At 39.1% G+C, this 16,362-nt stretch overlaps 1 protein-coding gene across 1 annotated transcript in view; it reads right to left on the reverse strand.

The window, feature by feature from the left end:
• Positions 1-16,362, reverse strand: part of LOC115732958 (receptor-like protein kinase At3g21340) — a 55,291-nt gene that overhangs the window by 11,414 nt on the left and 27,515 nt on the right. Inside the window, exons 4-11 of the mRNA XM_048283409.1 lie at positions 7,566-7,637; positions 7,396-7,476; positions 6,983-7,158; positions 6,439-6,677; positions 6,219-6,345; positions 5,969-6,031; positions 5,685-5,874; positions 5,064-5,483 (exon numbers count right to left, since the gene is read on the reverse strand). Coding sequence (XP_048139366.1) covers positions 5,066-5,483; positions 5,685-5,874; positions 5,969-6,031; positions 6,219-6,345; positions 6,439-6,677; positions 6,983-7,158; positions 7,396-7,476; positions 7,566-7,637 — 1,366 coding nt within the window. The 3' untranslated portion in view covers positions 5,064-5,065. The remainder of the gene's footprint in view (positions 1-5,063; positions 5,484-5,684; positions 5,875-5,968; positions 6,032-6,218; positions 6,346-6,438; positions 6,678-6,982; positions 7,159-7,395; positions 7,477-7,565; positions 7,638-16,362) is intronic.

Raw genomic sequence — 16,362 nt, forward strand, 5'->3', positions numbered from 1 at the left:
TGACGAGCGATGAGGGCGAGAACTGGATACTCGATTTGGTGACTCTTCCACCACTTCAGGATTTCGAAATCTGTACTATGTTCTCGCATCACGAAACTCAAATTGAGTGGTTAAATATTTTTCTAATTCAGAAATATTACCTGTTGCCCCTTTTTTTTTTTTTTGCCTACTCTTAAGCATATTATACCCTCTACTAAGTGAACTACCACCTTCGCTACGTGAGGCGTAGATTGTAAAGATCCGGAATCACTTAAACCATATCTACTACAAAATTCTCCATATAATGCTACTATAGATTCTTTAACATGTCCTAATATATTTAAAATATCTATTGAATCATCCAAATGTAAACAATCATGATAATACACATTCAAATAATCTTGTAAACCGTCTAATTTAATACGTGGATCAAAAACAATACCAACTAAATAGACAAGAGGAATTTGCAAATAATAATGCAACCATTTTTCTCGCATTACTAAAATAGTTTGACCTAATTCGGTATCTTTTTCATATTCACTAAAAACACTACTAATATTAACACACTCTATTAAAAATAAATGCGTTGTAGGATAATAAATACCAGATAAAGTCTTAGTAGCATCATTAAAAATTTTCAAAATATCTAAAATTTTCTTGCAAACGTCCCAATGTTGAGGAAGTAAAGTAATTTCGGGAATATTTTGTGAAATAAACATACATAATAAATCTTTATATTCAAAAGTTTGCCGAAGCAACTCGTACGTAGAATTCCAACGAGTCGGAATATCTTTTGGAAATCTTCTTGGCCTTCTCCCATTTTGTTTACAAAATTTTCCCCATGATTTCATACATTGGGGACGACTCCATAAAAATTTAATTGCACTTTTTATTGGGGCGAGAGAAGTGTCAAGAGTTCGTAAACCATTTTGTACACATAAATTTAAAACATGACAAGCACATCTAATGTGAAAAAATTGTCCGCCAAAAGTGGGTTTGCAAATATTTTCTAATTCGGGAATAGAAGCGGTATTTGCGGCGGCATTATCAAAACCAATTGAAAATACTTTATTTATTAAATTATATTCTTCTAAAACTTGCCTAATTATTCTATAAATATTATGAGCCGAATGGCTTTCATCAAAAACTCGGAATGCAATAAGTCTTTTTTGAATCATCCAATTGTCATCTATCCAATGACACGTGACACCCATATAAGAATGAATTTGCCAATGATCACTCCAAATATCGCTACCTATATGCACACGTCCATTGAATTCCGCAAAAAATTTTGCTAAAGATTTTTTTCCTTTTTTATAAAGATGAAAAACTTCCCGTTTAAGAGTATTTTTTGGAATAGTTGGCGCTATGGAACCAACGCAGTATTTATCAAATATTTCATATTAAAATTTTCACCAGTATTAAACGGAGCATGATCAAGGGCAACATATTCACCTAATGTTTGTTTATAAAGTGCTTCGGTGAAACGAAATAAAGGATGAGGCTTAGAAGTGGCGTACCCGGAAATTTGTTGTTGCGTATTGTCGATCCCCGCTTGCGTTGGATGTTTTTTCGTCAAATGCCGACGGAATGTTCCGTAACCGTCTCCTTTCGTGAATTTATAAGTTTGCGAACAATATTTACATTTTACATTATACTTACCTTCGACTTCATCACGTACCTTGTCGAAGTGTAGCCACAAGTCCGATGTATTATCTCGGCCCTTCCGTTCCGGCTCATTTGCCGTTGACGTTTCTTCGACACCCAGTGGGAGGATGAAGACTTTCTTGTGTTGGGATGTGCTCGACGTTCGGAATCGGGACATAGTTGATATTATCGTCGTCGTCTTCCCAACTTGCATACTCACGAGGATCGTATTCATGAAAGGGATAGTCGGAATCTCCCATAGCCATCTTGCCCTTGTCGGCATTTCGCTTCCACTTGCCATTTTTTGAGAGAATTGATCGGGATTGAGAGAATTGGGAGAATTTGAACGATTTGAGAGGATTTCGGAGAGAATTCGAGAGATTGTTCGGAGAATTTGTGACAAAAATGAAAGGGGAAGCATATGTATTTATAGGCAAGAATCATTTTTTTTTTTATTATTTTTTTTTTAAAAAAAAGAAAAGCAACGGCCCAAAGCGGGCCGGGGGGGGGCCGGGGCGGAGAGCCCAACGGCTCTGCGCCCGGCCCACCATTTTTTTTTTTTTTTTTTTTGCGGTTCGGAACCGTGGGCCCGGTCAACGGGCCGGTTCCGGGCCGGTCAACGGGCCGGTTCCGGGCCGGTCAACGGGCCGGTTCCGGGCCCACGGGCCCAAATGGCACTCACTAGTTAGAGCCATTAATAGAGCGCGTTAACTCAGTTGACTCGGTTTGCCATCTTGCACAGCCATTGGCCTATACACACAGCTTGACCTAGCTGGTACTAATTATGTCCCATTGCTTTGTTGTAACCTTGCAGATGCTGATGGGAGCACCCATATTTCTGAGCTTATATCATACAGCACTAGGATATTGCCAATATTCATAATTATCTCAAGAAATTAAAGCTAACCTAGGGTTTTTGAGAGAAATTAGGAGAGTGTGGGGACGAAACATGAAAAGGAAATTGGGTGTCTCTTACATCAATCAATATAAATAGGAAGTTGCTTTGTTAGAATATGTTGGGAAACAAACAATTGGGGAAAATGGAATCAGACTTTAAGACGTGAATGCACCGCCTTTAACGAATTATTTGCCCAACGAAGCTGTTAATGGTTACTGAAAATAATTCTCCGAGATATAACAAAATCTCAAGCGAGAATACCTATTAGCAATTCTGGTACTTCTCCGATGAACTCTCAAAAACAGAACAAATTGTAAACAGTTGCTATATTTTTGGGACAGGAAAGAATGGGAAGTAAAAAATATTTAGCTGGAAAGGACGAACTTATAACAGTGCTTTAGAACAAACAGAATCTTTCCTCTGAATGCGTTGTATGATACTGTTTCATTAGACAAACTCTAAAATTTGGATAAAAAATCAAAAAGTAAAAAAGAATTTCTTTTGTTTATTTTAAATTTTAGGGAAAATTTTAAATAAGTGCCTAAAATGCTCTTATTTTCTCAAATAAGGACCCGAAGTGAACTTTATTTTAAATAAGGGCCTAAAGTGACATAACTGATTTCAAATAAGGATCCGAAGTGATCATGGAGTCTCCAAAAAGGGCCTAACCTAAAGGATATTTTTATCATTTGTCCTTTTTTTTTTCATTTTTTTTAATTTTTAAAAAAAGTAACCCCACACACACAAGCGGGAGGGCTCACCGCCCCACTTGCTGGGGAAGGGGTGCGACGAAGGCCAACAACTGCGCCAACCGGAGGCGAGGGCATGCTAGCTCTAACCAAAAGCCAAAGAGGGTCAAGCCCTCTCTCGGATATGGGCGAGGGTCACCAACCCTGGTCTAGAAAGGGGTGGGGGCTGCCAGCCCTCGCCTTGACCAAGGCGGGGGTTCTTGGTCCTCCCCTAGTTAGGGCAAGGGCCGACGAACCCCACCCGGATCCGGGAGAGGGCTTATTGGCCCTTGCCTCTAGTCGGCGGGATTGCTGACCCCGCCTCGGCTAGTGGTTGCGAGCCCCGCGGGGGGGGTTGCGGACCGGCACATAGCTTGTGTGTGTGGGTTTTTTCTTTTAACTGAAAAAGGAAAAGACAAATAAAAAGGAGAAAATCAAAAAAAGGAAAATATTTTTTTGAGACTCCATGGCCACTTCGGACTCTTATTTGAAATACAATCCAATTCAGACCATTCTTTGAGAAAATGATGGCAAGCCTTTATTTGAAATATAGTGCACTTCAAGCCCTTATTTGAGAAAACGAAGGCACTTCGGGCTCTTATTTAGAATTTTTCCTGAGTTTTATAGCTTTTGAAAAGATAGGCGCCTAATAATGGTTGATGAAAAATAACCCCCAGTAAGCAATAACCGCCAATTATGGAACAAGGCACCTCTTCTTTTGTTTTATAAACAAACTGTCAACAATCTTGAAGAGAAGAGGGAAGGTTGTATAAGATATAAAGTTAAGTAGCATGATACTGGAGTTTTCTAGGTTAAGTTCATCCATTGGCTTATATCTAGTCATATTCTGGAATATGACTTTCGATTTTTAAAAAGGAAATCATTTTCGAGAATTTAAGTTTTGGTTAAAAAACTCTTTTCATCGAATCATTTTCCTAAGTGATTCAGACACCGGAAAATATTTTTCGTGAAACAAACGAAGCCTAACAATTGCATCTTTTTTCCAACAATCAATTCTTTTCATGACAACAAACTATTTCAATAATTATTACTCGTGCTACCATTGACCCGCAACATATGGAGCAATTTGCAGTAGCTCGTCCAATCTGCAAACTTCCAGATGACGCTAAATTAAGTTTTCCATATTGTCAATTCGAGTCCTCGTCAGATTGGTGGCGACTCTTTTGTGAAGAGTATACGTAGGCAAGTATTTGTTGTGACGTTGACGCAGACTAGTTCCATGAAAGGAAATTGCAAAGTTCTTTGAAAATGTACCGCAAGATTAAAGTCTGTGCACAATCAATGATAAGATGCCGCCAACAGATAGATTTTTGACTTAATCAACTAAAGGAACTTGTGACCAAAAAAAAAAAACTTAAGGAGCAGATACTTGGTTTAAGCCGACAAGTGCGTACTTAGTTCCTAGCGATCGCTGTCTACAAACGTCTTGTTGAAATTTCTTAGCAATGAAAAGTTCCCAAGAATCGATTTAAGACTCTGAAGATTGACAGAAGATGAAACATGTAGCTTAACGGATCGATCTGTTTCCATGAACGTTCGGCTGAAACTCGGACTTAGCTAATACAAGTAGTACAGCAATGAAATAAATTCATGTTTCCTTTCTTTTCATTGTACAGGGGTTCCCATGGACAACAGAGCAAGGGAGCAAGGCCACATTTCAACATCTGAATAACTGCACTGTTTGTAAGCTTGTAAAGAGGGGAAAAGTGAACTGAACTCAACATACATTTATTGTATTTTCAGTGCGAGAAAAGCAACAATCGGAAATGATAACCTTATGTGCGAAGTATAGTTAACGCGCATCCGGAGCAATATCATGGTCCATTGAGGTCATCTCAAAAGACTCACTTCTTCTCCTACTATCTCCTATTCTTTGGCTTGGTCCGGAACCAATCTCTGCCGCCGAGCATTCTTTTAGGTCCGACAGAACACGATTTATGTCCGGCCTTTGGACAGCCATCATCGGCACACACGACATGGCTATTTCCACTGCTTTCCATGCAGAACCTATGCTGAATTGGCTGTTTAACCTCGGATCGACAATGCTTTGGATGTCCCCTCTTTCTATGAGTGGAGTCACCCAGTGAAGTATGTGCATGCTGCCCTGTGGACTTCTTATAATGGCAGGATGGCCCGTGATTAACTCGAATAAAACTACGCCGAAGCTGTACACATCGCTCTTCTTGCTCAAGTTTCCAGATGTATGAAACCTGAGGATTCAAATGGATTTGTTGCTTTGATTAGTACAACAATTGCCGAAGCTACCTTCACAAAAATGTACTTGCATACGTGTATCCAACATAATCATGTACGAATAGATGGATGGGCCTCTCGTGCTGGTCTAAATTGGTACAGCTATTCTGCTTCCTAGGTGGAATAGTCTTTGTATTAAGAGATTGCGAGTCACTTACTCCGGATCGAGATAACCAGGGGTTCCAGCTGGGCAAGTCGAAATATGAGAATCATGCTCTGTTGCAAATGCCTTCGATAATCCAAAATCAGCAATCTTCGCTTGCATGTTTTCATTTAGTAAAATGTTGGGCGTCTTTAAATCTCTATGGACAATGGAAGGTTTGCAGCCATTATGCAGGTACTCCAACCCTGCACCACCAACAGACAAAACTTGATAAAATGTATCGTGTGGGTCAACTTGTGGAAAGGTGAACAAAAGATGTTGCCGATCTACTTCATGTACCTTGAGCTGCATGGATTGCGATTTCTAGTCTCTGGCTCCAACTCAAAACATGTGGGTTGTGTGCTGCTTGAAAGTGGAGAATTAAGGAGTATTACAATCATGAAAGATGTAAAGCCTGTTTGCTATAGTATTCGTTCCCTGGATCTAACTTGACTGATTAATCCGAACGCCTAAACTATCAAAGAACGGTGATGCGATAAAATATATCTCGACATATGTTGTGCTGTTGGTAAGGGAATATCAGACAAACCTGACAAATGTTGCCGTACATTTCCATTGGACATGAATTCGTAAATCAGCGCCATATTTTCAAATTCTTCACAATATCCGATAAGTGAAACCAGATTTCTGTGGTGAACGACCATCAGGAGTTGGGCCTGCACATCAAGGTATCGGAGCTTGCTATGAGTAGAACACCCAAAAAATAGACAACATGACACATTGATTCTAGTTGCAGTAATGTTTCGAACCTCTGCGTGAAACTCCTTGTAGCCTTGCTTTGATGATCGAGATAACATTTTTACTGCGACTTGAGTGCCATTGTCAAGTCTACCGAAGTAAACTTTCCCAAATGCTCCCTCTCCAATTACTGTACTATAGTTATCAGTAAGTCTTGTAACCTCAGTGGACGTAAAAGGTCGATTTTTTGACAACTTTAATGTCCCAGTAGATCCTTCAGAAGTGTTGGTAGTAGTAATAGTAGCAACATCTGGAGAAATGAGAAGGCAATTAAGTAACCTGAACAGAGTTACCAGGCATGATCTTCAGTCTGATATCACATGCCTTCACTGCAAACTGAACCTTATTGAAGAAGTTTGTAATGACTCATTCTAAGAAGAGACCGTGTCATGAAAAGCAAACCAGGAGGAGTGAAGCGAGTGTGTCATGTTCACTTTTTCCATGAACAATTGGACCAGTTAACCAGTTTGGGGCTCAAAATACCGACTCGGACTGACAAAATCACATGTAAAGCTTTTGATTGTTCCTTGCACATGCAATATACAAAAGAGTTACTTTGGATTTGTCTTCTTCTGATTATCCACAATACTGCAAGAGCTCCTAAGAAAACCAAGACCAGAACAGCTGCAACTGACGCAATGATTGGAGCAGTAGAGATGCCCTTTTTCTTTGGCTGATCATTGCTGGACTGACAATTGTCTGATTGGCAAAGATTTGGATTTCCATCTAAGCTGTCAAAAAACGTCGATAATACATGTCAATGCCAGAAGATTAGCACATGAATTCATGGATATCCCCACCCTGTGTATATAGATACCTGGGTTGATAAAGAAGAAAACTGAAAAAAGGCAAGTAGTACTTTCGTCTTTTGCATCCTTCAGGGTGAGCAGCAATGTGCAGAATGAAGAAACAGATTTTATAGATAATAATAAGCAGTTCAATTTACAATAGTGTGGCAATGAGCGAACCTTAGTAGCAACGATCCATCTGCCTTCTTCTTCAAGAGTGTTCGAGGAACAGAGCCATTCAAGTTGTTTCCACTTAAATTCCTACAAGTATTCATGATTAGAAGTCGATGGCCATTTACTTGAGCTAGATAACCACACATAATCTTTCCATTCAAAGCTCAGTGACTCACAGAACTTTCAAGCTCGGCATTTGTGCTAAAAATTCGGGAACGGACCCTATTAACGAATTGTCGGATAAATCCCTGAAATTAAGCCAAAAAAGTACTAAGATATATGCATATACATATTAAAATGCACAAAACATGATAAGGTATTTAATGAATATCGTCCTAATTATAAGGGAAAAAGTGTCACTCTTTTTTGGCTTAGTGTTGTCCATTCTCTTTCAAATTAAATAGACAATATGAAAGAAAAACTGCAAATGCATACAGGGAACTAACTGCTGTCAAATTGGAGATCGACGTGGCTATCAGTCCTTTCAGTCCACTAGAGCTCAGGTTCCTGCACATCCGCAGCTAACTTCATAAAGAGTAACTTTTAACATGGAGCACTCTAATATGTAGACTTAATTTCAAAGTCATTCTGTACTATATTTATTGTCAAGAAAACTTATCTTTCAAGAATTTTCGGGTTCCAATGCAGCATGTTTTCAGAGAAAATATCTTTTTGTGGACTTACAATGAAACGATTCTTGGAGAACTATCATAGCTACAATTTAGTCCGATCCATGAATACTGTGTAGGAACGCAAGGATCACCCTGCCAGCTAGCTCTGATCACCCCATATGTTTCCTTGACATCATACATAGCATCGACTGAACCACCACATAAAGAGCTACAGTCACAAGGAAATCAAAGAGTATTGAAACAGAAAAACTAAGTGAGAGCATATATGTATACATACAGTCATCAAGAAAAGTCAGTGAATTTGGAAGCTGTGCCACGGTGAAAAACTCGACCGCATTGAGGAGAGGCGGCAGAGTGGAGCGGGCCGTCGCATCAATAGTCAAGTTCAAAGAGTGTCCAGTTATGGGAAATGAGGCTACGGTCACCGGCTTTAGGTTCTCGAGCCTGATGGTTGCCACGTTTGTATTTAGTACCTTTACCGTGAGTTCTCTGATATTGTTCTCTTGCAGTAGCAATTCCACAAAGTGGAAGTATATAGTCCAGAGAGTAGTAGATTTGTCTGAGGTCCAGACCAGACTTAAAGGTTTGGTGACATTTTGTACTTGTGTGGCTGTCATCAAAACTTCCAGCGGAACTTTATAGGCATCATTGCTTGTACTTGTCACGATGGCCGTCCTGTTGCTGACTGACGACTGGTCTCCAGTATAAGTCTGACCGGCCCAGATGCGATCGTGTACGTCTTTTGGATGCCTATTAATGTGGATGCCAACCAAATAATTATTAACAGCAAGTGCAAAAAGATGAAGAGCCGACACAAATTGGATTGGGAAAAAGAGTGTTTTCTATTGTTCGTACAGTTGCATTACTCGAAAATGCGTGTTCAGTAAAAGGTAACAATGCTAATGCGAAATTATTGATCGATAAATGTGGTCAATGTCCGAATATCATGGGCAATAACGAAAAAAATCACCTGTATGTGTCCGTGCTCCCTAAATTATATCTATAGTTGGTTACAAGTGCACCAGAACTGATCCGATAAGTCGAGTTATCCAGCAACCGCAACTCAAGAGCTGATATGAATGGAAATCCCGAGCCGGTATTCACCAAGCAAACTTGTATATAATCTCTTGGAGGAGTGTAAATAATCTCTTTGTATGTCCAAGATGAAGTGTTCACCGTGGTCCAATAGTTAGCATCAATATGGAGGTCAAATGCCGGGGTTTGATTCTTGCCATCATAGTCCCCATACCAAAATGAAGCCCTGACCAAATATGTGTTGCCCTTTCCTACATCTGGCATTAATGTGTAACAATTCCTTGTTCCATTGGGGAAAGCCCTAAGGTTCTTTGATTGTTGTTCGTTGTATTGGTAGATGACCTGGGTAGACACTTGCATGTTTGTTCCGGAATCGACAAACCCCACATCGGCCTTGTAGTATATGTCGAGATTGTCGTCATGGTAATCATTAGGTGCCCCGCAATCGATGCTTATGAAACCTAAGTCAAGGTGAAATCAAAGATTGTCACTCACTCTTAACTACTCATCAAATAGATATATGAACAGCCCTCTAAATTCTTTTGATTCTTTGCGATGTCCCTTAAAACTTTTTTTTTAACAACAGCATCCGCTAGATAGATATTTTAGCAATGAAAATTGCATCGGCAAGAATTGGCTTGATAAATAGTTAGTTGAAAAGAAGTTGTGATGGAGAACAGATGGCAGAGGCATCCGTGAAAAGCTTGAAAACAGAGAGGTCATTTGCAACAATAAAGTAAGCTAGAGGATGACACACTGCTAACTCTCTAGTATTTAGGAGAATTCGTAAATTTTTCCTAGAGAATCTCCGACGGCCTCAACTTTGCTAAATTCCTAGATTTTAGCTCAAAGATCGCTCTACATAGCTTTAAAACCATTGAAACTTCTTGAGTTGGACCCTGCCTGTATACGAGGCGCTCATTTTTTCAAAATGAGATTTGGCCTTCTGCTTATAAGGTCAATTGCTAACGGAAACAAAAAAAGGTAGACACTGAATTGTCACAGTACCCTTTTCGAGAGTCTCGTTTTCTTATGTATCAACTCTTCACAGTTCAATCATCACTCATCACTATGCGAACGGACGCGAGAGAGAGAAACAGAGAGGGAGAGAACCTGGATTTTGTTGCCCGTGAGCGATAACTCCTAGAGCTAGACAACCAATCAAGACATGCAGCATCTTTAGCTCTTTCACGGCATATCAAACCATCCCCGTTTGAGAGAGAGAGAGAGAGAGAGAGAGAGAGAGATTTAAGTACATTGCCAAATGATGCATAGCTGGAGCCATTAATATAGTGTTAACTCAGTAGACTGGTCGTGCTAATCCTGCACATCCAGCGGCTTATGCAGCACGCTTGACCTTGACCTGGTACTGATCATGTCACATTGCTTGGGTATCCTTGCAGATGCTGATGGGACCATCTCAAGAAAATAAAGGTGAACCAGGGTCTTTGAGAGAAATTAGGAGAGTGAGAGGAGGAAACATGAAAAGCACATTGTCTCTTGCATCAACCAATATACATAGGAAGTTGCTTTGTTAGAACATGTTGGAAAACAACCAATCTGAAAAATGGAATCATACTTTGAGGCGCGACTTTACCATTTTTAAAAAATTATTTGCCCCACAACGCTGCTAATTGTTAGTGAAAAAAATTCTCCAAGATATAATAAAGTCTCAAACGAGAATATTTATTAGCAATTCTGGTATTTCTCCAATAAACTCTCAAAAGGAAAGATTGAGAAACAAAAAATATTAAGATGGAAAGGACGGGTTTATAACAGTGTTTTAGAATAGATACGACTTTTCCTTTAAAAGTATTGCACAATACTGTTTCAATAGACAAACTCTAAAATTTGGATGAAAATATATAAAGTAAAAAACTAGTTTTTTTGTTATTCACTGTATTAGAATTTTATAACTTCTGAAAAGATAGGCGCCAAATAACGGTTGATAAAAAATTCACCCCTGATAAACAAAAACCTTCAATTGGGGAACAAGGCGCCTCTTCTTTTGTTTTACAAACACACCCTCAACATTCTTTAGAAAAGAGGGAAATTTGGATAAGATATAAAGTCAAGTAGCATGATACTGGACTTTTCTATTTTCAATTCATCCATTGGCTTATACCTAGTCATATTTTGGAAAATGATTTTCGAGATTGTAATGAGGACATCATTTTTCTGAATTTATGCTTTGGTTGAAATACTTTTTTCATGTCCTAATACCTATAAAAAAAAAAAAAACCCCCCAATTTTAGCATTTATTCCAATTATATTCAAAACTTTTTTTGTCTCATAAAAAATTTCAACTTTTACTTTTGTCCAAATTCTATCGGCCTAATACCCAAAATATCCTAAATTTAGCATATGTCCAAATTATAACCAAAACTTTTTTTTTGTCTCACAAAAAATTGTAAACTTTTACTTTTATCCTAATTCTACCACCGTCAGCCTTCCATCTATAATCATTATTAGCTAATCTACATGGCTCGAATTTTCTCGCCAAACTTACTAATGAATTTTCGAAATTTGAAAACAGCAAGTTTCAAGGACGACGAGATTTGATATTATTTGTCCAAATAATAATATATTCACGTCTATCCATTCTTTGGGCTATTGAGTGCCAAGAAAAATCCAAATGCGCCGTCTTATGTGGCTTTGTATCTCTTAGCAGTGTGTAGGGGAAACATACAATATAAAAGAAGGTAGGGATTTTTTCATGTCAACTTTGTTGAGATGTAATTTATTAACGACGTGTAAATGCCACATATGATTTACTAACGGTGATTATGTGGAGTAGGCTAACAAGGTAGAATTGGGACAAAAGTAAAAGTTGAGATTTTTTTATGAGACAATTTTTTTTGGATATAACTGAGACAGATGCTAAAGTTGAGGATTTTTTTGGTTATTAAGCCGGTATAATTGAGACAAAAGTAAAAGTTTGAGGTTTTTTATGAGACAAATATTTTTTTGGACATAATCGGGACAAATTGCAAAGTTGGATTTTTTTTTTTTTTTTTTTTTGTATTGGACCCTTTTTCGTTGGTTTATTTTCCTAAGCGATTCAAACGCCGGAAGATGTATTTCGCGAAACAAACAAAGCCTAACAATTACATCTTTTTTCCGACAATCAATTCTTTCCAGGATAACAAGCTATTTCAATAATTATTACTCGTGCTACCATTGACCCGCGACATATGGGGCAATTTGCAGTAGCTCGTCCAATCCGCAAACTTCAAGATGACGCTGAATAATGTTTTCGGGTACAATATTGTCAATTTGAGTCCTCGTCAGATTGATTGCAACTCTTTTGTGAAGAGACTACGTAGGCAAGTAATTGTCATGACGTCGCCTCAGAAATTGTCCTACAAAATTGAAGTCTGTGCACCAACAATGAAAAGTTGCCGCCTACAGATAGGTTTTTGACTCAATCAACTAAAGGAGCTTGTGACCATAAAAAAAAATAAAAAAAAGTTCTAAAGCAGCAGATTCTTGGTTTAAGCCGTCAAGTGCGTATTTAGTTCCTAGCGATCGCTGTCTACAATCGTCTTGTTGAAATTTCTTAGCAATGAAAAGTTTCCAAGAATCGATTTGAGACTCTCAAGATTGAAAGAAAACCCTCATGTTTTTTTTTTTTTCCTTTTACGGTTACTGCAGGTCTTCCGGAGAAATAATTCAAAAGCAAAATCTCTTTCTTTTATGCTTCATTTATTTCGTAGAAAACAACTTTTTGAAAAATATTTTTTGAATTTTCTAGCATTTGGGTGTGAAAAATAAGTTAGTCCAGAAAAATATTTTTTCCAATAAAAAAAAACTAATTTAAAAGTGAGGAAAATGTTTTCCTCTTTTTGAGAAGAGGAAAACATTTTCCTCATCTTTCCTTCTTCCTCTCTTTCACACTTTCTTTCTTTATAATTATATTTTTACTTTCTTTTCATTTTTAATTTTTTCTACAAAATAAAAAATTTTATTTTTTTCTCTCTTTTTTTTAAATTTCTTTTCTTTCCTCGTCCTTCCTCGTCCTTCTTCCTCCTTCTGCCCTTCCTTCGTCGATCACAGGCCTCGAAGACGTGCGGCAGCCTGGCGATCGGCCATGACGCAGGCCAGCGAGCTCGAGGTTCAACCGGTCCCAGCGATCCGTATTCTCGGAAATCATGCAAATACGGATACATGCACGCGTGGATTGCTGGAAATTGGTCTTCAAGTCCTTCGCCCACAATTCTCTGTTTTTTTATTTACTCTCTCTGTTTTCATTTTTTGACGAGAGATTGAGGAGTCAAAGTCAAACCGCACAAGTAAAACAGAAGAGGAGAGAGAGAATACGAAATGGAGACGTGGCCTTCGTCTCCGTCTTCTAGTTCGTAGCAGCAGCGATTGAAGGAAGGTGTGACCGGTCTTCGGTCATCGCCAAGCCACTCTTCTCAGCTCCATTAATCTACTGTCTCTTGATCGATTTAATCCCAATCCCAACACCACCCTTGGGCGGGCTCAGGGCTCGCCGGCCTTGGGCAAGCCCCGGATCGCCGGGACGGGCCCAACTTTTAGCTCACCTGCGGCCGGTGTTAAAAGAAAAATATAAATAATTAAAAAATTGATTTTTTAAAATAAAAATGAAAAGGAAAAACAGAAAAAAAAATTATTAAAATGAGTCCATGAAGGAAACTCACATCCAATTTTTCATACCAAACAACGAAAAACATTTTCCGAGTCTTTTTCATATTTTAGCCAAACACCGGAAAACATTGTCATTTTCCTGAAAAATAACTTTCCGGAAAATATTTTCCGAAAGCCTCACATTTTTCATGAAACAAACGACGCCTAATCAACTGTAGTCATTCAATATGCCCACCTTTTGGTCAACCGGTCAAACATGGATATTTTCAAGATTTTCATGTTCTTTGAGAGATTGGTTTATATCCGAAAACAGTTCAAACTCGACACATATTTAACAATTCTCTAACTTAGCTCGAAATTTGAAGCCAAATTATAGTATTCATCATCAATGTTGCTCTCTCATCTTCTTGAAAGGCGATCACTCTTTACGGAATTCAATTGTGCTTAAGCAGAGCTTGAGCTTCGTCAAAGGAACATGTTTAGTCATCATGTCCATGGGGTTCTCCAGTGTCGCTATCTTATTTACAATAATCTTACCTTCCGCTAAGACATCTCGAATGAAGTGGCACCCGATATCGATATGCTTTGTCTGCTCGTGATAAACTGGATCATATGCCAATCATGATGTATATTAATACTTTTCTGTTTTAACCCAAAGTCCAAGAGTAAAACATGTAACCACATCACATCCTTTACTATAAAGGTAAGTGCCATGTACTTTGCCTCGGTTGACGACAAGGTAACTTAGTCCCGTAAGGACGCCTTCCAACTAATCGCACCACATGCAAGCATAAATACGTACACTACCAAAGGCCTGCATTCATCCAAGTCACATGCGTGATCCGAATCCACATAACCGGTGGTCTCACCACCATTATCGTCCCTTCGATATACTATATAAACGTCTACTATTCCCTTCAAATATCCGAGAATCCACTTCATAGTTTCCCAATGAATTTTACTAAGACGCTTCATATAACGACCGATTGCGCTTACAGTCTATGAAATATCAGGCCTAGTGCATACCATAGCATATATAATACTACCCACTGCACTAGAATAAAGAACGTAAGACATATGTTTCTCCTCCTCAATCCGCGGTGATACCTTATCTAAAAGTTTAAAGTGCTTCGCTAATGGTGTACTCATAGACTTCATTGATTGCACATTAAAACATGCTACAATTTTCTCAATATGTTTTTTTTTTTACGGACGTAATACTCCTACAGTCATATTATGCAAAATCTCCATACCCAAAATTTTCTTTACAGCACCTAAATCTTTTATCTCAAATTCAGTACTTGATTGCCTCTTCATCACATCAATATCAAAAATATTCTGCCCAATCAACCCAATCCCTAGGTAGGAAACAACAAAAAGCAGACTGAAACCCAAGAAATTTAGAATAAAGAAAGGGGCGGGCTCTTTTCTCAGTACTATTCTTAACGCGCCCCATCCCAGCATCCATCTCCGATCGACGGCGAGGATCGCAGATCCGACCAGCCCAACACCAAAGATTCGGCACATTGAAAAAATCACGCCAAGATTCCCCCCCTCCCCGGGGGACAGAAAGTTCCTCCTCTTATTAGTCCAAGGGAAGCGGGCAATGGGGAAAAAGAGAACCGGACAATCATCGACAAAAGTCCCTCTTCACCGTTCGTCTATTTCGAATGAAACAGACGCCGAATTGAAGGAGGAGAAAATGAAACCCCATCTAGAAGCAAAAGAGCTTCCCCGAAGCTGAAGCTCCACGTTTGCCATCAAAGCGACTTTGCGACAAAACGTGTCCTATGATGAAATTCTCAAGACCAGTGCATCTATTCACATATGGATCCCTACGTCATTCCATTCCATTTAGGATTAGGAATATGCTCGGACCCGCTTTTTAAATCTCCCTCCTTATTTGGGAACCTATTCCCCCCCCCTTTTTTTTTTGGTAAATACCTATTCCACTTTTTTAGTTTCTGTCGAATCGAGAAATGAGTTTAATTGTCCATCTTTTTTATTTGATATAATATTCTCTTATCCTCATGAATTGGACAATACTATGCTATTTACCATGGTTATATTAGTACTTTTTGCTTTGTTTGTTGGATTCTTAGGAATTCTCTTTCATTTTAATCAAGAAGGAATTCAATTGGACATATTATAGAAATTGTTAAATGTTTCTATAAACCTTTTACATTAGAATTCAAAAAAGTTCTGTGAATTGGTATGAAATTGTGACAAATGCAATTATTTTTATGCCCGTATCCCCAACGCCGGTGCCCATGTCCCATCGCCCAAGACTGTGTCCGTCGAGGTTGGGCTTGAGACCCCAACGCCCATGCTTGGGTCCCCGATGCCTGGGGCTCAAGTCCATCCAAGCTGGGCATGAGTCCTCTATGCTCGTGCCCATGTCCTTGCCCTTGGGATCGAGTCCATCAAGATCGGGCTTGTGTCCTCAGCACAAGTGCCCATGCCTTGTCCATTGAGGCTAGTCTCGGGATCGTAGTGCTTGCCCGGTTCCATCAAGGCCAAGCTCGGGTCCATCGAGGTTGGGCCGAGAACCTCGATGCTTATGCCTGAGGCCTCGAAACCTCTGTCCGGACCCATCAAGATCAAACTCAGGACATCGCACCTAGGACCGAGTCCTCGACTGGCCATACAAAAGGCACTAGCACTCGAGTAGTATATGTCTAATTAGAAAATCAAA

This window comes from Rhodamnia argentea, chromosome 8, assembly GCF_020921035.1.
Source record: "Rhodamnia argentea isolate NSW1041297 chromosome 8, ASM2092103v1, whole genome shotgun sequence".
Classification (NCBI taxonomy): Eukaryota; Viridiplantae; Streptophyta; class Magnoliopsida; order Myrtales; family Myrtaceae; genus Rhodamnia; species Rhodamnia argentea.